A 26,236-nucleotide genomic window follows, 5' to 3' on the forward strand; every position below is an offset into this window, starting at 1 on the left:
AATAGGCTTTTTTTTAGTTAATATGAGCTGTGAAGCATGTGTAATGAATCCTGTCCACCCATATTGCATTCCAGCATATGCTAAAAACATATAACCTATGTGTGTAGAAGCCCTGTGTATTCCTCTAAGCTTGTTTTACATGTTTCAGGCTTAGACCTAACAAAACAAAACAAGAACAAGATTTTGGAGTTTTTTTAGGAATGTTTCAGGCTTAATATAAAATATTTATTTATTAACAACTAGGGCAATAAGCGAATGAAATATGTGGTGATTGGGTGAATAACGCTTTAACCACAACAGTAATCAAAACAAGCTGGAAACAAAAGGCAGCGATGAAACGTACATAAACAATAACCAAATGCTCCTTAACAAACAGGGTTCTAATAACATCAAAGCAAAGAAAATAAAATTCCTTAACAAAAAAAACACAAACCCCACAATTTTTTAATATGAAAAAAAAAGATTTTATTGATGAATCAGGGCCAGTGAGTTTTGCATCTGCTGACACACAAAGATAATTGGGTCTTGCAAATATTTGAACATGGGGGTGGTAGCCCACCAAACCACAATTTAAACAAGGACAACTAAACAGCGGATTCCATTGTCTGTCTTGTCCCTACATCAATTGTCAGTGTTTCCTCAAAAACTTTAACATTGACACATTTATTTTTTACAGTGTATGTGTATAATTGTACCCCAACAATATTCATTTTGCATGGTTAGAATCGTGATCATAGTCACAAAAAGTGCTGGAAAGGGGGGTCAAGGGAACCCATTAAATATGTGTCATATTAAATAAAAATGAAAGCACTTAGTCTCCTAGCCAGATGCTTTACAAAATATAGTCCCTCAGCACTGGAATGTAACACTTCAAGGTTTTCTAGCCACAAGGGATTTTTTTTGCAAAGCCCTCAGCTAGTACTACCCCATTTTTTGGGATCCCCTTCCCGATAGTTTAATTAATATTACAGCAGTGCAGGAGAGAGAGTGTTTCCTGCCAGAACTTTGATTTAATTGTAGGGCAGGTAACCACTCAGCCCAAGGAGTGCTGCTGGTGCTGACAATAAAGTACTACTGCTGGATGATGACAACTGTCATCACCTGGCGGTGGATTGGACAATTAATGACAGGAGCTCAGCTGGATGGAGCTCCTGTCATTGTGTGTAGCCAACCCAGCTAGTGGGCAGCTGGGGACACTTGTTACCTGGCTAAATGACTGTGTAATGCTCATCACCAGTCTTTACCTATAGTAAACCCCCACTCAGCCTCAGAGGACTGATTGAGTCTCCAAGCACCCAGGACTACGCAGAGGATGGTGTCTGGGGATGTGCCAGCAGCTGACCAGGAGCCCATCGATAAACAGTACAGGAATTACCAGGAAATCCAGAAAACAAGCCGAAGTTAAACACAGATGATCAGTCCACCAAACGAGGTACAAAGGAATGAGCACAAGCAGAGTCAGGGTCACAGGCAGAGGTTGGTCTAGGCTGAGTACAAGCAAAATGTCAGAAAACAGGCAAAGGTCAGCCACAGAAAAACACATTCTCAGAGCAGGGAATGCAGAGGGACCATTCACATCCAAAGAGAAGCTGGGGGTGCACAGGCTGCTGAGAAAAAAATTTCAAAAATGCATGGAGACCTCCTTATTTTTTAAAACCAGGTATTTTAATAGGCTTGGGGCCTTCATGGAAAAGAAGTAGATAGCAAGCGTGTATCCCTCATCTCCCCTCCAAATAAAATGCCCCCTGGAATCTATTTGTTTTAAAATAGAGGAGGCAAAAAGCATGTATCCCCCTCCTCTTTTGGCAAAAAACAGACCTCTACCTACTCCCAACAGCGGCAGGGGCCATTGTTAGGGAAGAAGGCTTCATTCCCACAACCTGACCTCAATGTTGTGAGGGTCTGCAGGTTGGGAGCTTAATTGAATCCTAATACCTTGTGCTTCGTTCTGGGTCTCGGCAGGAATGTGAAGAATCAACTGGGATCCTTCTGCCTGCAGCATGATCAAGCGCCTGTGTGGACTACCCTGCTTCTACCTAGCTTTCTGTAGCTTTCTGGGATGGGATCCTTCTGCCTGAAGCATGATCAGGCACTTGTGTGGACTGCCCTGCTTCCATATAGCTTTCTGGCACTGGGTCCTCCTGCCTGCAAATGTCAGGTGCTTGGATGCGGCATAGTCACCGCGGGCCACATCTTTGACACCTGTGATTTGCATGGTGGACTTGATTTTTTTAAGATTCACTTAAACTGGAGAAGATAGACTACGATGGGTGAACCTGGATGATTAAAAAACCTGGAATTGATTTCTAATATAATTTGATATTTTTTGGCAATTTTTTATAATCCTGGACCAGATCCATTCAAAGTTTGCTGGATCCCACAGGTTCACACATTAGACTAAATCTTCTCCAGCCTTGGAGAGCTTTGATAAATTAGACCCAGTGTGTCAGAAAACCGTGTTGACTGCTAGAAATCAGTGCTGTCATGGCAAAAAGGGAAAGTTAGAAGCTATGCACTGGAGCCACTCAATATAAATATATTATAAATCAATATAATTTAACTAAGGCCTATACAACTGGAGATAAGAAATGTAGAGGGATATAGCAGTGGCCTAACAGGAAGCAATCATTATTTGTTATTTTAAAATACATTCAAATTGAAAAAGTAGTCATATTAGACTGAGAGTCAGGAAACATTCAAATACTAAACAGTCAACAAGATATAATAGAGATTCTGGCTAAATGGTTTGGGCACATCCCAATGATTTAACCGTGCATTTTAGAAGGCAATTTGTTTAATCAGTGCAGCAGTGTGCATATACTTTTGACAATTTTGCTTTTTAAGGTTGACAGATGTTGCAATATAAAGTAATCTAAGTGCTTATGTGTATAGCTTGCAGTGAACTTTTATGAAATTTAAAGTTAATTTAAAGAGGTGAGGTGAGGCATGAAATCAGCTTTAAACTTATATGCATCATTATTTCTTAAAGTGACTGCTTGTTGTAAAAACATTCATAGGGCTCTAAGAGAGAGGATGATTACACTAAGGGCTCCATTTCAAAACAAGGAATCTGACATTCCCTCAAACATTCCATTGGGAAACATTTAATGCCATTGAAACACATGGACCTGGAAGATTCCCACCAGGGAATGTTTAAGGAAATGTCATATTGCGTGTTTATTAATAGGAGCCCTAAGGCTACATAAACACGTCAGATGATTCTTGTCTGATAATCGCATCAGGGCTGGTATCAGGAGAGAATCTGGCGTGTATACAGCATCCTTGCGGATCCACAAGCGACAAACAATTGTAATACAAGTGAAGGGGAAAGAGAGCATCGAGGTTCATTTCATTGTTCTCCCTCTTCCCCTTTCCATAGAACAGAACGACGCTGTATTTCAGTCTTTTGTCATTCACGATCCTTTCCAGCGACAATTATTGAGTGTGTGTATGTAGCCTTGGTGTCTTAAATCTGATTTGTGATCATCAATGTCTATAACAGGTGCAAAACTGTGCCACCCCAAGTGTGTGATATTCCAAAGGCATCCAGTAGGTAAGTACATTTTTATGTTTCATAGAGTTTCAGGAAATCGCACAGCGTAATAGATTTAGATTGCATTCATTACAAGGTCTATGTGAGTCACACAAATCTTGTTTTAAAAAGGAGGGGTAATTTATTAGGAAAGGAAAAGATTTTTAAACATTTGACTGTTTAAACCATTACTGTTTTAAAATGAAAATATATTCCACAAACCAGACTGAAAATATGTGAAATGAATAAATAATTAAACCCCTAAATGTAAAGTATATTGGAGGATTACCCTTGAACCTGACAGCTTTAATAAAACATAAGAAACTGCACTAATATCCTATTTTACAAATGTAGCATAACAAATTTGTGACTCTATAAAATAAGCCTCCAAATATGCAGAATATTTAATAACTATTAGAAATGGTAAAGGTAATACAGGGCTTTGATCAACTGCAATTAGTTAACGGCATTTTAAAAAAGGTGCCAGGATACTTAGGGCTCATTTAGATCTATGCACTTAGGTAAAGCATGTGTGGTAACACGCATTCATTCAAACAGCTCATTAAAACAAGAAAAAGTCCCTCTCTTTTTCTAAGGCACTGAAATGCACTATACACTGTGGGGCATTGTGGTGCACTGTAATGTGATGCAGTAACACACACCTAAAGACAACACAGAGGTTAAAATAAACACTAAGAGCCAGGAAAATTAGTTAGTGACATGCTTTTAAACCTAAGAAATATGCTTTACTGAAAGCATAACTCTAAATAAGTGTGTTTGAAACGTCAGTGAGTCACCGATATGATTTACACACTTATAAACAAATCCAGCTGCTTCAGGCGCTTGTTTTCCTTTCATTCTGACTATGCAAACATCATACAATATGATTCATTTTAAACACCAATTCTGATTTTGTTTCAGCTAAGCAAACATATTCGATGCTTGGAGTACTTGCTTTTCAGTGATTTATTAAATGGATTAAGCAGCCAAAGTTTGATTTAAAAAATAAAAAGTAACAATTAAAACTTGTTATGAATACTAGGCAGATGTAAAAGATGCAAATTTTTTAAAGTTTTTTTTTATTTTATTAATTTAGCTGGAAAATCATTTTAAATATGCAACTAGTGTAAATAAATGAATTTGAAGTGGTATCAGCTTCTTGCAATATAGGAAGAGAAAGCAGCAGTAACTGGACGCAGTTTTTACTAGGCTACTAATTGCATTGTGTCACCAATGTTTACCTTAAACTCCTCTTTCAGCTAATATTTTTTTGGGTTTTTAATCAATTTCCATGCTCTCTTGGGGTGATTTCACATTTATCACTGGCTGAGGAAACAGCAAAAAAAACCTTAAAAAAGTACGTGTTTTCCAATAATTTGGATAAGGTTGAGTTGTAAGAAAAAAGTGGTAACATGCTCCTGGTTGTGCTGTGTTTCAGGCCTATGTGATTTTTTTGTACTAAATTCATAGACGTACATATGCTTTAAAAATGAAAAGTGAAAAGTGCTCCTATATTTGTCTACATTTCTGCTTTTTTAGACAATAGTAAATGGGAGAATTTATTCATGGTAATAGTAGATTAGATGTTTTGGAAAGAAGCCATCTCCTAGAACAAGGGTGCCCAGTCTATGGCCCGTGGAGCTGCCAGACCTGGGCATCTGCTCTTTCCTCCTCTGCTCTCTCTGCTTGCTGTCTTGTAGGGGATGGGGCTTGTGCATCTCCTATGTTGGTCTATAAGATCATGCTATCAGGAGAGGGAGAGAGTGGGCACGTACTATAGACAGGGCAATCAGCTGTGACTGCTCCCCGCCCACCTTGTACTGTGAGATAATCCCAGCAGCAGCATGAGAGCTGTGTCTGTGTCCATACAGCTGTCATTAGCCCCATGTATAAACCTTCATATCTCCTACACTGAGTGTCAAAGAAATGTCATGTTTTTAGAGTACACAGGGGACTCTAAGAGCAGCCCCCTTAACATAACAAAATGCAAGATACGGGGTCACAAGCACATACAAGCAGGTATATTTTTACATTAAAGTCTATTTGCATGTTTGGCACCCGCAGGTCCCACTTCCATGACAATGATCATTAGGATACCGTCAATTCGTGCTGTGGTGCCCTAAATATACACTTGCTCGTTCACAAAGCTTTAAGACTGCGTTCAGGCTGGCGATGAGGTTGCGGTGCTGTTACCCTTTCTCATGCCATGGAACCCTGCCCCAGCACCATCACAAGATATGAAAACTATATCCGTCATACCGTGCTGCCCTGTGACACATAGCTGGCCACTTACCTTCTGTGAACCCTAATTTCTCAGGAACAGGAGATTTAGGGACCTGAAGATGTAGCAGTGAGAACATGTACCTCTTGGATGTCACATGAATTGTATTTTCTGATTTCTCTGGAAGTATTCATTGCACAGATTTTGGGGTACAAAGAAGGTAAGCGGCCCCCTATAACTGACATGATGCATTGTATGTTGTGGTTTCTGCTCTTTGGTACACGAATGGTGAGCAGGGAGCAATTTTTGACCGACCAGCACTGTATGAGAAGCTTTAGTTTTGTACTTTTCATTAACCTCTTGGGTGGTTCATTTCTGTCCGGATTTATGTCTAAAAGTGGTACGTTGTTTTTAATGAAAATTTATTTTACAGCATAATATAGTATAATAAAGTTTGAAACACAAAATAATGTCAAAATAATAAAATAAAAAAAATAAAAAATATACTCATACTTTTATATTATACTGTAAAATTATGTTCATGAAAGACAATGTATTGCTTTTATACATGTATATCCACTGTATTGCATTCAATACAACGATTTTGTATTGAATGAAATACAAATGAATTTGAATTTCCTGCCCTGCCCCAAACGGAACGTTCGCACGCACCAATCTCACCGGGAACTACCCAGTGACTCATCAAGTGCAGAGAACGCCGGCCGGAGGAAGGAAGAAGACGCGAAGGATGATGCCGGATGCGGGCGGATCAGGTAAGTTGTGATTTACTATTATTTCCATAGGTTTAGCTACCCCTAATGTGACTTTTTTTCTAAAGATGTGTGACTCGGGGTTACCACCCAGGAGGTTAATAAAATGAGCATCAAGTGGTGAGTGCAAAAATTCTTGATTGGTCATTTCCGTTATTTGGTGCATGTACATTACTGTAACTAGAAACACTTTAATTTAGTTTTAAATTAAAACTTTTCTAGTTTTAAACATACATCTGTAATGTGTGTTTGCATTGTTGCCCGCAAGTTTCATCTCAATGTCAAGAGATGGGCAAGAAGATAAGGAAGCAATATTATGCAATATTTGTGCACTATTCCACCCTTAATATGTAATATTATTATTACATTATATTAAAAATATTATATGATAAAGAAAAATATTTAAAAGTGCTGTGAAGAAAGTTTATGTGGGTCACAATTGTTTGCAAGTTGTCCACTATGTGTGCTTCTGTATCTATAGAAAATGCATTAGTCATTATAAATAATTTCAAAGCTCATTGTAATTCTATCTGCCATATATGGCTCCTTGTTTGCTCTATTGTTTTACTTAGGAAACAAAGTTAGTAAACTTAGTAAAACAAAAATAAACTACATGCAACAAACCAAAAAAATTAATACAACACATTACTTTATATATATAAAAAAGTATGTGTTTTTGAAGCTAAACTTTAGGCAGCCTAATGAGTCTTTTGATGAAAAAGAAAGTTTTTTTCTCTAAAAAAGGCAATATTTAATTTGCCAAAATTCCTATGCTATGTTTTACTTTGCAGTAATGCACAAATGGGCAACTCCCATCTATAGTATAGATGAGTTGAATAAACAACTCATCTTTTCAACTCCATCTCTACATCCGACCTACACCTTGGATTGTAAATCATTACACAGGTCAACATGTCATTTTCATCAGATATAATTTTATGTGGGCTTTGTAGTATTTTTGATGCAGATTTGAAATCTGTGTTCAGTTTTTCTTTCCAAGGATCCAATCATTGAGAAAAGTGTGCTATCCCCAGGGCATTACATGTTAATTAATAACCTGCCTGGTCACATGACTGTGGGAACTTTGCAGTCAAAGCTGTGACTGCAGGCGATCCCTGGGGCACTACAGGTTAATTACCTTTACATCTAGTGCCCTGTGTTCTTGGATAGAGAAACTCTATCCATGAACACATACAACTAGTAAAGGGCTGCAAGAGCAATCTGATTGCTCTTGCAGCCCTTAATAGTCCCTAAAAATAACCACAATTCTCCCACCGTTGACTTCAATAGTGTTCGAATTCGGCATTTGATCACCCGAACAATATCTCACTATTCGATCAAATAGCTGTCGAAACGAATAGTGAGATATTCGACCAACAGTACTAACACTACAAACCTTTAACAGTTAAAACAAAATTATATTTTGTATTGTAATGGTGAGTTTATCTATTTGCCTGGAGTTTCATTTGTCTAGATATTTGTAGATGATACTGTACTTTTGTCTAGGACTTACCTCAAACCCTTTTATTTCCTTCACTTTGTTGCTCACTTTGTACATAGCCATAGACATAGCCTATAGCCAATGCTTTCACATCTCTGCAGTCTGATATCTGTGCATTTGCTTTTGGTGCCATTGGATTTATTGGAAGCTACATATATGTTTAGGTATGGCTTGGTGGAATTCTGGGTAAAGCACACAACGAAGATATCTGTCTGTCATTTGCAGCCCCTTTTTAATTTATAGCAGTGCGTAATATGTTGTCACTATAAAAATACTGTTTATTATTATTATTATTATTATTATTATTAATAATAATAATAATATTAATAATAATAATTTGTAGTCCAGCCTAATGTTTTCAAAACTTCTAATAGATGCTAGAGGATATTTAACCAAAATAATATTACAGTTAGTCCTGATGACCAAATATAAATCTGGTATACCAGGCCAATATTAACTTGTATCTATATGGTGCCAACATATTACACTGCTTTATGCCCATAGTCTTGTCACTAACTGATTCTCAATGATCTTATGTCTCATCATTAGCAGTTTAAGGCAAATTTTGGGGGAAAGTCAAATAAACTAACTCATGATTTTTGGGAAGTGGGAGGAGACCGGTGTGCCTAACAGAAATCCACACAAACATGGGAAAAACATCAAGACCAATGCAAACAAGTGTCCAGGCTATAATTTGCTGCCCTAGGTCTCCTATGTTACAAAAGCATAAAAAAATAAGTACATTTTATATTTTAAATACATGAAATAAAACATTTTTTAAAAAAGGAGAGTTTCAGGAGTTACAGATTTAGTAAACTAGTGTATTCACGAATGTCTGGTGGGGATGTGATGCATAAATGTCATAAATATTGATCAATACTGTCAGATTAAATTATTGCAGCACACTTTTGAGGATTTGCAAATTATTGCCTTAAAATGCTATAGTTTACAGACAGACTGGTAAACGGGTAGAGTGAAAAGACCTGAATGAATAATAAACTTCAACAAATATGCAGAACAATATTCAATATTTAGAGTGATGGGTTACCAAACAAATGCTCTATTTTAAAAACCAACTGTATCTTTAGTTTATATTACATTTCAGTATAAAACTGTAGAAACCTTGTGCACCTGAGCAAATGCAGATAAAACATGTATTCATAGAGTTATCGTATGTGATATTCCTATATGCTCTGATAAATGAATATTTAAATGCATATATAAAATGAGGTCTGACCACATACACAGACAAAATGAATGAAGACTTATGTTTGTCAGATAGATTGTTCTCAAACACAGATTTTCCTACAAATTGAAATAGATGTTTTCAGCTGATTGTCACTTGCTTTCCTTTCATAATGAACTGATTTATTCATCTGTTGGCTAAATTGGCAAAACAATAATTGACATGTCCGAGCAGTAAAAGTTTTGGAAGAGAAGATATCTCAGAAATTCAAGGAAAATTCTTTTACTAAACTAGTTAAATTTGGCCAAATTGGATATCAAAATCACTATTTTCATACATTTGTGAATACCACAGAATACTATATTTTTCAGAAAATGATAGAACATTTCAATGCTTGTCAATAAACATGTCTCTTGTTTTTTACATTGACCTTGCATCACAAGTTATCTCTTCCAAATATTTTCTAAATTTTCCAAAAACATCCCCTGAATTATTTAATTTCAGTAAAATTAAGCAATAAACCTGAATCAACTACATTTGTTTCTAAATAATATTTGTTTATTATTCTATAGATGTAATAATACAGATACATTTTATAATAGCACATTCATAAATAATATTATGACATTCTCTAAAGCAAGTAACATTTATCTCCTTATTCGATAAATAATTTCTATAAATGATAGAAAACTTACATCATTATATAAAATGCATTTGAAAACTAAAAGAAATGTTTATTTAGAATGTTTAAACACACATTACATTTTAGAGGCTGAAAATATCTAACACAAAAATAATAAAATACACATTTATTATTTTTAACAATCCAAAGTCTGTAAAGTACTATCAAGTCGCACTGGCCCACCAGAAAACTGAAGTAATAACTCTGGTAGACCCCAGGTATACAGAATGCCCCCCAAAAATTATTTTTGTGCCATATAGGGGGTCATAAAATATGTCACTGTGCTAGGAAAATCTATTCCTTCTGGGGGACCTTCTTTCTTGTTTCGTTTGGTCAGCACTAGTTCTGTGTGCATAAGAAAGTTTAAATTGTCTTACACATATAAACCAATAGAAAGAAGCATTATCCATGGAAAAACCATCAATTACTCCCCTTATTTTACAGCTTGTAGTAGATAAATGCAAGCTGAAATCAAGCTGCAATACAAGAAACCACATTTCTCTCATGTCTAAAGGTCAAATGTAACAATATATTTATTTGAACAACTTACAACATATAATTTGCACACATAATTTTTTGGATTTTTGTTTGTGGTGACCAAAGTCTGGTTGTTCTAAAAGACTCCTTTAGACCAAGAATTTTTTAGGGCTTGTTCATTATTATTAACTTTCCTCAGTGTTTCTCTCTATTCATGCTGCCAACACTAATTCAGTCATTAGCACTCTGGATCTTTGCTGAGAGCAGCCCCAGGCCAGATAAAAATGGTACTCAACAGGGCTACCAGAAGAACCTAACAATTTTAGTTGTCAGTGGTTTTGCTCTTCAAATGCTCTTCTGGTCCACTCTGGGTTTAACATAATATTTTTTCCATGAAAAGCATTAGTTTTAAAAAGCCATAACTGTGATTGTATTTACATATTCAGCATTACAAAAAAAAGAAAAGCCTGAGCACTTTGAGGTTTTTCACCAGTAAAAAAGGTTCAACAAATAATACAATGCCTTTCCCCAGTCAGCCAGTCACCAGAGCTTATTATTTAACTTCCTTGTCAGTTTATTTCTGTCTGGATTTATATGTATAAAAGCGGTACATTGTGTTTCATGAAAATGTATTTTACATTGTAGGCCTGTAATTCTTAGGCATAACTCACCGAAACATGTCCAATATTTATTCCAATATATTATAATTATTACTTTGTATTAGATTCAATACAGTTATTTTGTATTGAATCCAATACAAAATAATTAGAATTTCCGGCCGCAATCCCGCACACACCGACGTCACCGGGACACCGTCACCGGGGGACAGATCGAAGGAAGGACGGCAAGGCATGGACGGGCAGGACCCAGGAGGATGCTGATGGGACCAGGTAAGTGTTTATTTTTTATGTTTTTAGCTAACCCGAGTGTGGCTTGGGGTTACCGCTTTTAGCATGTTTTTTTACCCCGAGCCACACTCAGGTTACTCTCAGGAGGTTTAAGAAATTGATAACATGGATATTAAACAATTGAAACAATACAATTCCCTCTCTAGAAAAAGCTAAGCTGTTTTACCTATATACTTTTTTTCAATTTATTCTGGCATTGTCTTTCATGGTAGTGCCTGTTTTCCTGCCTTTAGTTTGACAACAGCTTGCTTATTATTTTTAGCCCTACAGATGGTCAGAATTGAAAATTAGGATACTCCTCTATAGAATTCAATGGGGTTTGCCATAAATCTTCCACATTTAGGTAGGTTTTCAAAATTGTTCACAAACAGGATCCAGATAGATTTAGACATCCCTAATGAAAATAATACTCAAAGAATTCAGTAGTAGGCCAGAGGGCATGTTCCCTAGGGGGTGGGGTCTAGAAAAGAACTATGAACCATCTTAACTGAAGGAGGATAAGTCTTACAAATGTTACAATAATTTTTATTTATTAATAACAGATATGTTTGTTGGCTATGTAATAATTTTGATGTGGCACACTGAATGAGGCAAACATGACTTATAGGGTTAACTAGGTGATGTAATTTGAGATAGTAAACCTTATACAATTACATATTTTACAGGAGATATTACAACTGTTATGACATAACTGAGGAAATACCAGGTATATTTTATACCTTCATTCTAGTTTATCCCCTTTTAATGGCTAAAGAGTAATAAACTATATTACTATATGAATACAGATGTTTTTCATATTGTAAAAAATTCTGTTAATTTGGTGTTTCAAAAATAGTTTCAGTAACAATAAATATTTTACACTCATGTAAATCTGTTTTCTAATTCAGAATTTCATGTAGCACACATGCTCACTATTCCATGTTATCAACAATAAGCAATAAAAATGTAAGTACAATAGAGAACAAGCATGGGAATAAAGTCTTATATGTAATGCACAGCCTGAATAAAATGAAATCAAAGAGTAAAATCAAAGTGCAACTAAAGCCAGAATTTTTCTCTATGCCCCCCCCCCCCCATTGTGGACCAGTGTTACTGAGACTATCCAAAACCTATTTTTTATATTATTTGTAATATTATTATTATTATTATTACTGGAATAGGAATTCCCAGAACACTTTTTCATTGGCACAAGAATGGATTTCAAATCTACTTCACTAAAACAAGAATGGATTTTTCCCTAATTTGGAAAAACTTTAACTCCCTGCTGCTGGTAATGACACATTTCTCAATAGGACAAGCAAAAAAATATTGGGATTTAAAGATCTATTAGGATAATAATGATGATCATTAAATATTATTAGCATTACAGATCTGTATCTTCTCATGGAGGCCATGCATGTTCATGTACAGACGGAATCTCAATACCTATTAAATAAAAAAATATTGTGTTTAAGTGTTTTAATGCCTTGAAGGGCCAGCCTAGCCACAATTGTCAGTTTATTTTTTGATACTTATTGGTGGGTTGATATCCTGTCATCGTACATCTCTGAGACCTTCCTAATGATTCCCCAGCTATTTATTTCTCAGCATGGAGTGTAATGCATTTGGTGCATCATAATGAGTCTTAACTGAAAGCTTTGATGCTTATGACAGGTGAAGAGAAACATAGGTCTCCAAGAGATTTCAGTTGGAAATCAGATATACCAGCATTTACTAAAATAGATGAAACTAACAATTTAAAGTTACAGGAAGGTTGACAAGAGGTAAGATGTGAAGGAAGCAATCCATGATGACACAAAGACATATAATGGCAGAATAATATCCATGGAGAAAGTGAGCACATGATATTAAAATAACACTTTCACATGATTTTTAATATTACATTGACTACCAACACGCATCTCGGTTACATATGATTTTTTATTTCTTTGATGGGACTGGGAAAGTAAAGAGGTGTTTGAGCAGTAGAACTGTGAGACTCAAACTCTAACAATATTTATATGTTGGAGCATTAATTTACAGATTTATGTGTCACTTACATTTGATCTTTTATTCAGGGTAATAAACGTCCTACTTGGCAAATGAAGATCTGGTTACAAACAGACAAACTTTCTATAATGGGTAGCTAAAATCTGAATGTCAGTTTTACATGTGCCCAAAAGGCAAGGCACTAATGGCAGTCAAATGAATGACTTAAAACGAAGAGTGATCAGTAAATACCACTTAGCTTTATTAGAGCAACTGTGGTAAAGCTGTATATAAAGAACATGCAAATTGTGGAATGAGTAAATCTGATTTTTTTTTTTGGGGGGGGTCTTAACAAGATATTTCCAAGCTACAGCTTTAATGTATTTATACTTTGTGAATATAAAATCTTCATTCGGTATACTATTTACTCATTTATTATGTTAAATCAGTGAATACCTACACAAGTTTAATACTGCAGGGAAATAAACAAGATACATTACATTAGTTATAGTAGTATAATGCTCTAATACAATCATTGTATTTATTTATACTTAATAGGCTGTTTAAGGCATCTACATTACAAGACACAGCTTAATAATTTGTGTTTATAGAATAGGTGTATTCTAAACACTAGGTTTATCTATTAAGTCTGATTGTAGAATCAAAATCCAAATGTATTATTTGCAAACCTTGCAGATGTATTAACAGAAAACAGATGGCTAGAATCTGTTCTGATCAGTCTGCCCAAAAATACTAAAGGAGTTAGGATGTTTAGAATGTAAGGTGAATCTTTCTTCGCAATTAATAATTTACTGAGCTGCGTGAAAAAAGTAAAATTATTTTTGCAGTAGATATTCTATCATGTTCAAGGAAATGTAAATACATATGATTATTTCTTACACATGATTTGATTGCTGGGCAGCAAAGCTAATTTTCCTAACTGACGAGCCAAAACAATCTGATAAGTCAATATTATTGTCTTTGTATACCTCTCATTTATTCATGTTACTTCAAATGAAATCTATCTACCTATCTGTCTCATGCAGACATTACAAATAACTCACTTTCCACTCAGAATGTGATTTGCCTTATTTGCCTTTTATAGCAAATAAGCTTTCCCTGAGCTAAAATGAAAGGACATAATTGTGAATCTGCATAAAACTTAATGGGTGACTTTAGGTGGTCTGATATACCTATTTCAATAGCTAAATGAACCGCCCTTCTCTTTTTTCTCCAAACACTGTTATGATTTCTGCAATCCCACTGAATAGTCCCATCTGTCACACCCTCTCAACAGTCAAGAAATCCCAATATCTGCAGATGGAATGTGTTTGGAATGTCTATATCATGGAGATAGATCATGAAAGGGCATATAGGTTATAGGGTGGATTAAAGCTCTCAAACACTGGAGAGGATAGCAAACCTGAAATACATTTCCTAAATTTTTTTTGCTATAAGGTTGAAAAATGTTTTCCTGGAGCAGACCCATTCCAGGTTTCCTGGATCACCTGGGTTCCCTTATGATAGTCTATCTTCTCCAGTTTTCAGGAGATTTATTATATCAGGCCCTGTGTATATAATCTCTTAGCACTGGAAAGATGGTTGGTTCCCTGAGACCAGCAGTAGCATGAAACAAGAATAAATGTGTATTGACCATACTGCAGAAAACAGCAGATATAGCAGTATTCCAAGATAAATAATTGTACTATTTTCTTTTTTTAAAACGGGTAGGTATCCTTAAAAAATGTTTTATACACTTTGTATACTTTGATACATGGTTGGTAAAAAATATCTCAGAGCTAGGGTTGAGGCAATAATGAAAAATCTGCTCTACCAATGATTAAGTAGATAAAGTAGGTAAAAAATTCAAGGAACCATTTATCTTTTTCACTCTGAGTAGAACAGTGGGATACTCTAATAGAATTGGATAACTGACATGATTATGCATGCAAACTTTTACAATAAATATTCTTAATTCTTCTAATCAGTCCCATTGTTTCTTGGCTGTCAGGCAAGTAATTTACCAGGAGTAATGTAATTCTGCTGTCCAAAACCCATCTCCAGACATTTGGCATGCGGCCTTTAGCAAACCCACATTTCTTTCATCACTTATAGACACCTCAGCTATAACCTATTGATTACCATACACCTAACCTTTAAATGTACCCTTCCCGTGACCATGGCAATTACATTACAAAGTCAAAACATTTGTTTTGTATAACTTGATCAGAGGTTAGAACCCATAGCACCTATTGCTGCATGTGTTACCAGATATTTACTGTCTCCATTTTTCCTGGTGACCAGTGTCACTAAAACTTTAAATAGAGAAAGCACATTTCCCATTGTGGATACTTGAATCAGTGCCAACTAGTAGCGATTTTTATCATTATGAAGAGATTTCTTATCCTTACCTGTTGTGTCTGCAGGAAAAAGAACTGAAAGGAAATCTCTCCAATGGGACTCATACAGGTGTATCTCAATAAACACCTGCAAAGACTGCTGACTTGACAGTTGTCAGGAAGACATTGACATCCTCCACAAGGAAGGGAAGCAAGAAAAGGTATTTGCTAAAGAAGCTGACTGTTTGCACAGTGCTGTATCCAAGCATATTAATGGAAAGTTGAGTGGAAGGACAAAATGTGGCAGAGAACAGTGAAAAAGAAACAGGGGTAACTGCAGCCTTAAGGGGATTGTAAAGCACAGCTCATTTAGAAATTTAGGGGGGGGGGGGTGGATTCACAAGGACTGTGGCTGGAATCGAAGCTTTAAGAGCCACCACACGGAGATGTATTCAGGACATGGCTACAAATGTTGCATCCCTTGTGTCAAGCCACTCCTAAACCAGAGATAACATCAGAAGCGTCTTATCTGGGCTAAGGAGAAAACAGACTGGACTGACAGTGGTCCAAAGTTCTCTTTTCAGATGATATTAAATTTTGCATTTCATTTGGAAATCAAGATCCCAGAGTCTGAAGGAAGAGTGGCCAGGCACAGAATCCAAGTTATTTGAGGTCTAGTGTGAAGTTTCCACAGTCAGTAATGATTTGGGGAGCCATGTCATCTGCTGGTGTTAATCTACTGTCTTTGATCAAGTCAGCACAGCCGTTTACCAGAAAATTTAGGAGCACTTCATGCTATCCTTGGCTGACAAGATTTATGGAGATGCTGATTTCATTTTCCAGCAGGACTTGGCACATGCCCATACTGACAAAAGTATCAATACCTGGTTAAAGGACCATGGTATCACTGGTAAGCAAACTCACTAGACCTAAACCTCATCGAGAATTTATGCGGTAGTGTCAAGAGTAAGATGAGATACCCAAAAATGCAGACAAACTGAAGGCCGTTCTCAAAGCATTATGGGCTTCTATACCACCTTAGCAGTGCCACAGGCTGATTGCCTCCATGCTAAGCCCAACTGATGCAGTGATTCATGGAAAAGTATTGCATGCTTGCATGGACAGACTCTTAAGTAGGCCAACTTTTCTGTATTAAAAATAATTTTTGATCGGTCTTCTGTAATATTCTAATTTTTGGAAACACAGAATTTTAGGTTTTCATTACCTGTAGGCCATCATCCGCAAAATGAGAAGAAATAAATGCTTGAAATATATCTGTGTATATTCAATCTATATAGTATATGAGTTTCACTTTTTGAATAAAATTACTGAAATAAATTAACTTTCGATGATATTCTAATTGATTGAAATGCACCTGTATAGTAACAACATTTTAGATTTCCCCCTGGTAACAAACAGAATCATAGAGGGTTATGTCTTCTGAGCAGAGGCACAAAAAGCGATAAAACCCCTACAAAAAAAAGTCTGCCCTTGTAAATTTAATCAAAGGGTCTCAAGAAGATATGGCTCAAATTATGGCACAAATAAATCATTCTGCTAATGCATAATTTTGCATTTTTCTAATTTTGCATAAATAAATAAAAATAAAGATAATATTTTACACACTCAGGGAGCTAGGGGCCTACAGAACCTGACAGTTAATAAGCAAATCGAGTGACAGACATAAGTCTTTCTTACTGACAAATTAATCTCATTGCCTCCGTCCAGAACAAAACAATTCTGTTACACTGTAGGTACAAAAATAACACAAATGCTTCAAATTAAGATAAAGGAAAGGTAACCAATATATATTTTTTGGCATCTTAAATAAAAATCATCATGAAAATATTTTTTTTTATGTTTCATTAAGTTATATCAACAGAAATCCAATGTAAATTTTATAGTTAAAATCAAACTGTATTTAAATAATTTTTGACATTAGATTAAAAAAAAAAGGATTGTCTGTCTAAACTTTCTGTAAATCTTAATGTGAAGTTTACAAGGCATGTCATACTGTACTGGTAACACACAATAACAGCACTAAACAGCAAACACGGACACTACAGATCTAGATTTGTTTCAGTAAGTATGAAAAAGGGTCTCTCACAAGACCCTTCATTACATTTGAAGGTTATGTTTTAATGTATGAAATTACTAAAACGTACTAACATTTAAAACCAATTATTTAAGCATTAAAAAGAACAGATGTATTAGTCATGCCCAATTTATAATATGCGGAATCATTTACATTTTACAACATTTTATGAAGTAATGCATAAAAAAAGTTTTACAATTCATGAATAACAATCTATAGATGTACAAGGTGAGCTAATGAAAACTGAATTTGTAGAGGCATCTGTGGAGTTTTTACGGGAGCATCCATTTAAAGTTGATTCGCTGGATGCAACTCTTTTTTTATGACTATGAATAGATTTGGAGGTTTCACCATCATTTGGATCAAACACCACGGTCATACTTGATTCCATTCTGGAAACTGTGTACAGACTGCTCTGTCTTGTTGGGTGGAATCTGGTAGACTTAAGCTCTAGTTCATCATAGCTGGATACCTCAATAAATGGACACCATCTGAAAGCTCTTTTAAAACCAGCACGGAACCTATATTGAAATAAAGGTAGTTTTAGAAATGGTGAAGACCTTGATCCATAAAGAATATAAATTCCCACAATAGCCAGTCAGAATTTACTGCTTGCTTAAGCTGACATACACAACATTGATTTGTATGGGTGTCCTTTGGTCACAGCTCTTAAGAACTACTAACTCTCTGAACGGGACATCTCCTGAATTCTAGATACTTTCTCTGAACCTGAATTCTAGATACTGAACCTTATATGTGCTCCTAATCAGCTCTTTGCTTGTCTGCAGCAAATGGTAAGATAGGCTTTGTCAACAGCCAGAGGTAACACTGATTTTACTATTATCTTCATGTGATGTTGCTCTGGTCTAGCGATTAGTTACTTGTTCCAGGCACCATCATAGGAGAGCAGGTCACATGCTCCTCTATACTCACAAGCTGGGTACTGACTGTGAAGCAGAAAGGACCTGTATATGAGCATATGAAAACAGAAGGGACCAGTAGCACTTTCCAGAGACATTTTCACCTTGATATGCATGGGCAAGGATATAGTATGTCATTAATTAATGGCATAATAACAGTATCCCTACAGGTGCTGGTTTAGAAGATCATATTGTTCCATTTATTACCGCACACACAACAGCCTTTATCCACTATCTCTTTAGGAAATATATTCTGCAATGCCAAACTGTATATACCAGTGTGCCCCTGTGGCCATTGTTGATGTAAGCTGCATTTACTTTGCAAACAAATAATAACATAGAAGTTAAACTTTTCACATGGCATTGTGTTGCCAAGTGGCAAATACAAAGAAACCTCTAGATAAAGCATGTTAAAACAAAGTCATAAACAATAAATAACAATTACAAAACATACCCAATATACTGAAATGGTAGTCTCTTTTAGGGAACTCTCATTATGAAGACAGTTCTTTCAGCTCCCATGTTAAACTGTTAAAACATATTATTCAAATGTTTTCTCCTAATTTACCTAATAAAAAAGATTTTTTTTCTGTTGCTGATGTTGGATTTATCTAATTCTCATACTACTAAAAGTTGTCAGCAGAAAGCAAAGTAAGGAAAATTTCTTTAATTGATCCCCAGATGGCCATGAGAACCAGAAATGGTTATTATCCTTTCCCACTCTATTAAAAACCAGAAAAGGGCATACATAGTGTAATCTTTTTAGGTTCACAGTTTAAGTTATTACGCTCAATGTTACAAACCAAAAGCTGCTTATGCCACCATTATCAAACAGATACAGTAGCATTTCAAACTTACCAAGACCTGTTGGATCTAGTTAAAGAATTCCCTGTCACTGCACTAGTTTAATCAGGTGAGAACAGTTATAAAGCCAAACCAAACCCCACAGAGCTTAGATGAAAATATTTTTACTAGGGATTCACATACCAGTACCACTTCCTTGCAATCCTATGTTGAGATATTGTAATGTGAGGATGGAAATTTTCTGTAGATGTGTGGATAATATTTACTTTTAATAGACCTTCTTTTTTTATAAGATTAAAAAAAAGAATGAAGAATAAATTAATTTTAGTTTCTAATTAATTTCTTCTAATGTTGTAATTGTATTTGACAAGTACAAGTGATAAAGGGATGCTGTCATTAGACATAATTCACTGGTTCACTGCATGGTTTCGAGGTACAAACAAATTTTTGGAGAAGTCAACCTAATTTACTTGGTCATACAAATACTAGCCTACTTGAGGAAGAACATCTGAGTCATGAGAAAGTGCTCCTTCATTCAGATATTCGGATAATTGGTTCCATGATCATAGAACGAGAGGAAGTTTAACCACATAGCAGTAAAGGAACTTCAACTGTGAAGTGGGCTCTAGAGCAAAGGAGGGAGTGGATGATTTGATGGCAAACTGTCCGTGGTCAGCTCTGTGTCACAGATTGGGGAAGTAAAAAGTTAAAGAGGGTGAATCAAAATAACAGTGAGGAATGATTTTTTTCACATGACTCTGTGTGAACAAGTCAGCATCAAATTGCCCACACTCCTCCACCTTGTTCAATGCTTGCTGCAGCCTTCTTCCAAAATAATCTCCTTGTTTCTTTCCCAACATCTCTGGTCTCCTGTGATAGGGAGGGAAAGCATTTCGCGGGTTTCAGAGGACTTAACATACTCACAAACTATACTATCAACCACTGGCTATGGAGAAATACAGACTTACTCGTATCTCGATTGGTATGTTGCAATAAAACCAAAACCCCCTCACAAAATAGAAAAGCAGAAACTTAGAAATGTTTTTTTTTCAATTGTCAATTCAACTTGTTATGATTATTTACACGTAAAGATTACAGGTACCCGATACAACATGATTCCATTACCATATACACAGAGGGTAGGTAATCACAGATGGTCTAGCTCCTAGGGATGAGCAAGCGAAATTTTAAAATTCAATCTCATGATGAATCGGGACATTCTCGCTTACCGAACATGTAAGCCAGAACAGCCTGTGTAAATTCGTCTGTCAAGATCAAATTTTTTGAGACCTGCAAGAGCAATCAGGGGAGCAGAGCTGACAGATGAATGAATGCAGCCGTGGGAAATATCCTGTGATGATTCCCACATCTTGCAAGCCCTCATCTAACTTCTAGTGCTCAGTGATCGTGCACAGGAGGATCAGCCGTGGGAATCCTCCTGTAATGATTTCCTCGATCTTCCGTTGGGTCCGCGAAATCGGTTCGCCGAAATTTCGTGGACCCATCGTAAGTTCGAGGAAATTTTCACGAGAATGTCAGAGGCATTCTCACTCATCCCAACTAGCTCCATTAAGGAGTTTACCTCTGGCTGCATCATCACATATTTCTTCAAGTGCAGGTCATATTCGAACAAGAACTCAATACAGGTACACTGTACTACCCTATTACCATGGTTCCTATCATTTTAATCACCTAGACTAAGCCAATAGATGAAACTCATTGGGCTAATGAGACATTTGGCACTTTCTCCCAGATGCTGATATTATAGGGAATTTAATGTATAGTTAATGGTCAGATACCCCAATGGGGCTGGACAATCTGTGATTACCTATCCCTATGTAAATGTTAATGGAATAGTGTTGTATTGGTTACCTGTAATCTTTAAGTGTAAATAATACAAGTTGCATTGCCACTTGAAAAATACCCATTTCTTCATTTCTGGTTTTCTATTTCTGAGTTTTACCACTGGCCAAAATATAACATGTTGATGGCTTTAGTAATTTTTTTTTCAAGAGGAAACTTTTCCATAGCTGTTTTTTTGTGACTGCTATTTCCATCAATGAATTCAAATTAGGATTCACTGCTAACTTTGCTGATTTCCAAACTAGATTTACAGTACGCTAGGTGACAAAGTAATTAAATGATCAGGAAATACTGATTGATTCCTGATCATCAATAAAAGCCAGGATTAAGCACTGGTAAAACTGCAAAGTGTCTGCTGTTAGATTTTAAAAGAGCTTGTCTAAATTAATGTAATATTAATAATTGTGAATGGGAACTGCTAAAAGAAAGTTTAGTTTAATTTAAAAGAAGGCTTTGAAATGGACACTCGTTTATTAAATATGACAGATACAAACATTAACCTACTTTTTTATGTGAAAGAAGCTGAAATGGAACTCAGTAGACATTAAAACCAATTATTTCTATAAACTGAGGATGGAGGATGCATACGGGATTGAATCTGCCCTATTTGCTAATTGGGTTTGTGTTTACATGTCATACTTACTGCATATCTATTCATGTCATTTATATGTACAGTTTATTATTACCTAAATTTAAAATCAAGTAACCCTCTCTTAAATAAACCAGAATTATTATCCTGTAGTGAGGAACAATTTTCTTTTCTTTCTGTGACATCATCACAAAGCTTCTAAAATTCTTGCAGGGGCAGCTGTGAGCAGTTAGTTCCTAAAGACATAGGAATACCTTTAGGGCTATATTTTCCAAGAGCCCCTTCTCAGTATGTGCACAGGATCTTGTAGGTTCAGGCAGAACCATTATTTTCCTGGGAAATAAACCACTGTATGCATGTTAAGTGTGACAGAGAGGGATGAGAGTGCATCAATGCAACAGGCAGGGCTGACAACACTGTTTAAGAATTGTGTACAGCAAAGACAATGTGTTGTCACCTCAAACGAGTAGTTAAGGAGCAAAATAGATTTGGCAGATCAACGGGAATTTTGTGTACGGGTGTACTGTATTTTTGAAGAAATCAAACATGAGAAAATGTCCATGTATTGCATTTTTTATGATTATTATATTTTCCTAAACTAATTTTAAGATAAATTGATTAAGGAGAAGCAACTGTCTCTGGCAAACAAATTAATTGGTTGGGATGTTTAAAAAGTTTGGCATGTCACAGCATATGACAGAGACATATCATGTGAGCCATGTTGTTTCAGGCCACTGACTGCAAATGCTTCAAGCGCTAATTATAAGACAGAAATCACAATCTGGAACTTTGCCAAATAATTTCTCACTCCCTGCAGAGTGCTATTTTGCTGCCTTGTTAAGCATTTACACCAGCTGATTGAATTCCTGAAGGATAATTGTCATATCAAGCTCTCTAATTGATAGATCTGGGTCCAAGGTCTTCCTGTCTTTTTTTTCTTACCTTTTATTTAGACAGCAATAAATGATGGGGTTGTACATAGTAGAACTCATTGCCAGCCAAAAAATAGCCAAGTAGATTTGTTGGATGTATTTCCATCTTTCCACTTTTATGTCAAGTGCGGTAACAATAAAGAATATATGGTAGGGGAGCCAACAAATTGCAAATGTTACAACAACCACAATCATCATTTTCACCACCTGCAAAGGAAAATGACAGAATTAATAATTACAAGTTTTACAATTGTTTTAATGCCAATAAAAATTATTTCCTATTAGGATCGCTTGGAACTAGAAATACACAATGAGGTTGCAATGAGAATCAGACTACTTGTGATGATGATATTAAAGATAATAAGTACTACTGTGTTGTTATTTTACTAACCCTTTAGTGACATTCGATGTTTATGCACCCCCATGCAGGAACAGTAATATGCAAGGTAATGCATTTGGATTTGTACTTGTGTTGAAAAAAATTTGTGCAAAAAGAAAATTCCAGTGTTCACAAAAATGAAACATACATAACTGTTATACAAAAAGTCTGGAGTTTAATGCAATAAGAAATAAAATAAACGTATCCATTCAGTCTGTAGCCAGCAATATTATCTGTATCAATACTTACAGCAGAATGTACGTTTACCCTAAAGAAAAGCTTTGATTATAAACCAACAGAAACTTTCCAATCCAAATTAGGGTATTTTTCTCAGATCTATGAAAGTTTATTTGCTTCAAGTTACTTGTTAAAGAGGGCTTGAACTGTGACCCCTAAGATCACAAAAGAACTACACAAAGAGGCTGATTCATCAAGCCAAATCAGAAGCTCGCTTTTACACCCGTAATTGCGATCCGGAATCAGATGCCAAAAACCTATTTATCAAGCAAATTTCGGCAGGCGAGAATAGGCTGGCATATTCTTCCGGCAGCTATCAACTGAAATGATCGCTCGCTCTGAACCGCACATCTCCTGTAGCTCGACACTGGTGAGCTTGCATTAAAAGTCACTGTTCCCCTAAAAAAAAATCTTTCTAATGGCACACATTTTTCACTTAGACCTAAATAAAAATGTTTGGGCTGTTCAAATGTTTCAAACATTTAAATTAGGTGAGAAATAGGCATATTTTTAAATGTCCCAGGACCTACAATTTAAAAATTCAATTATGCTTGTTTTAGGCAGTTCCCTTCTATGATTTGTTTTACTGGCTAAAAACAGCACAATTGGCTTATTAAAACCCAGTTTAATGCTCATAGTTGTGCACCAAACCTTAGGAGTGTGATGCGCATTGTTGTACGCCAAGGCGTAACTGCTATGTGCGCGTGAACTGTGTTTTATCAGTTGAAAAATTTTCCAGAGAAGGATCCTCATTCCGGTAAGTTTTTCTTTTCAGGTGTATATTGTTTTGCTTACTGTGCACTCATGTATGTACATACATGATTATTTATATGTTTTTATATATATGTATACATATATACATGGCTCCAAGCAACATTCATGGATGATATTGCTTCTGGTTAAAGGAGGAATCCACCTTATGTGCTTCCACTACCAAGCTGAGGTGAGTAAGTCAATATATATAGTGTGCCAAGGTATAAAATGCCATTCAAACCTGCAGAAACACCATGAAAGGCCGGAAGAGCAAGAACATATGTTTGGCAAAAAGTGTATTTGTCCCTGGAAGTTTTAGATACTAGTACTCTTTGTTTTATGTAAACACCGAAATAATGCATACACTCAGTATTTATTGAGCAAAATTAGGTGGAGCAACAACACAACATCTGTTCATTTCTAAGAGTGCCTGACCCTGCTTGTGAGCTTGGCAATTAATGTGCTTTGATGTTGTGCTTGGCAACCTGGACCTCCTTCCATCACCATCAGGTGTGTTAGAATGAGTATGCAACTCAGCTGCACAGCTAATTGACAACCTGTTTGGACAGCAAGTGGAAGTGTGTTTGTATACAATAGTGCTAAGATCAGGCAGCAAAGCACGATGACAACAAACCTTTAACACTACTACAAATGAACCCAGGAGTTGTGTGGGGACAAATCAACATGAGTGCAAATGTCAGACTAAGAAATGCATACATGTGTACTAAATATTTGTGGAAAAAAAATGACAGAGACTGTCATTACAAACCAGGCACAAAAACATTGCAGCAAAAGATGAAACTAACAATAATAAAGATTACAAAGTCACATCAATGCATACCATCCAAGCAAACTTATTTGATTATTCACTCCCCCACAAACCAGTCCAGTTAAAATAGTAATAATGAAAATGCATATGTATTTATTTGCATTTAAATGTATTTTGACATTCACACACAAGTGAAATCACTAAATGTTTCTTGATACATGTATTAAAACATCTTAGGCAACAATAATTAAACTTGAATCAAATCACAAATGCGTGGTCACTTTATTTTTACACTCATACAATTGTGTGATGACATAATATGAAGTGTTAATTAGTATATATACAGCTTGATCTAAATTAGTTTGCAGTGTTGCAAAGCAAACCAAAAAGTATCAAAACAGTGCAACAAATGTAACAATAAATGAATCAATTTTGTGAAGTATAATGTAACATAAAAATGTAGCACTTACCCAAAAGAAGATGAAGCATTAAAGATTCAAATTGACCTGTAATGGACTGTAGATGCGCACAGAACAGAGAGCAGGTGTGCGCTAATTAATTGCTATGACCTCACCATTGACAGAGCATACCAGATCCTCCTTAATTGCGCAGCTGGAAACTAATCGCCTTAATTGGCGGATTCCTGACCCCATTGCTCATTTATCAAGGCAGGAATCTGGCTGGCAAGTGAAGGCAAGTGTACTAGCACTGGGCTCCGGCTCTGTCTCGCGGAAATAAGCCTTGTATATCGGTGCGTAAATGCACGTGTCGAGCTTCCGCGTACTCTCTTGTTAAATCAGGCCCACAAAGTTTAATGCTACAGAAAGCTGTAAGACTTCAGACATACTACAGGGGATGGTTAGGTTAAAGACTAAAATTTTCTACAGAAAACAATCAGAGATTTCACATATGCTGTAAAAGATAGTCAGAGACTGCACACATTCTACAGAAGACGATTGGAGACTGCACATATACTGGACAGGAAGTATGTGGAAGATTAAATATCTTGGCAGGTAAGGTGTCTGCATTTTTAAATTGCTTTAGCTGTGTTTTCTGTTTGTGCCTGTGGATGTATGAGTATATATGCATATGTATGTATGCTGGCCAATGTGCATGTGAATTTTATATGTAGGTTTATATGTGCATGTGTATATGTCTATATATGTGTGTATTGCCAAAATAAATGTGCATGTATGGGTTTTTGATATATTAACCTCCTGGGCGTTTCACTGATGTCTAGATTTCTGTACCAAAAGCGGTACACTGTTTTTCATGAAATTGTTTTTTTAAATTGTAGACCTGTAACTTACA

The 26,236-nt window shown here is 35.9% G+C and overlaps 1 protein-coding gene across 1 annotated transcript in view; it reads right to left on the reverse strand.

The window, feature by feature from the left end:
• Positions 1-12,382: 12,382 nt before the first annotated feature.
• The window catches only part of TACR3 (tachykinin receptor 3), a 74,349-nt gene continuing 60,495 nt past the window's right edge, over positions 12,383-26,236 (reverse strand). Inside the window, exons 4-5 of the mRNA XM_072405650.1 lie at positions 22,798-22,994; positions 12,383-18,200 (exon numbers count right to left, since the gene is read on the reverse strand). Coding sequence (XP_072261751.1) covers positions 17,879-18,200; positions 22,798-22,994 — 519 coding nt within the window. The 3' untranslated portion in view covers positions 12,383-17,878. The remainder of the gene's footprint in view (positions 18,201-22,797; positions 22,995-26,236) is intronic.

Source organism: Pyxicephalus adspersus, chromosome 3, assembly GCF_032062135.1.
Source record: "Pyxicephalus adspersus chromosome 3, UCB_Pads_2.0, whole genome shotgun sequence".
NCBI lineage: Eukaryota > Metazoa > Chordata > Amphibia > Anura > Pyxicephalidae > Pyxicephalus > Pyxicephalus adspersus.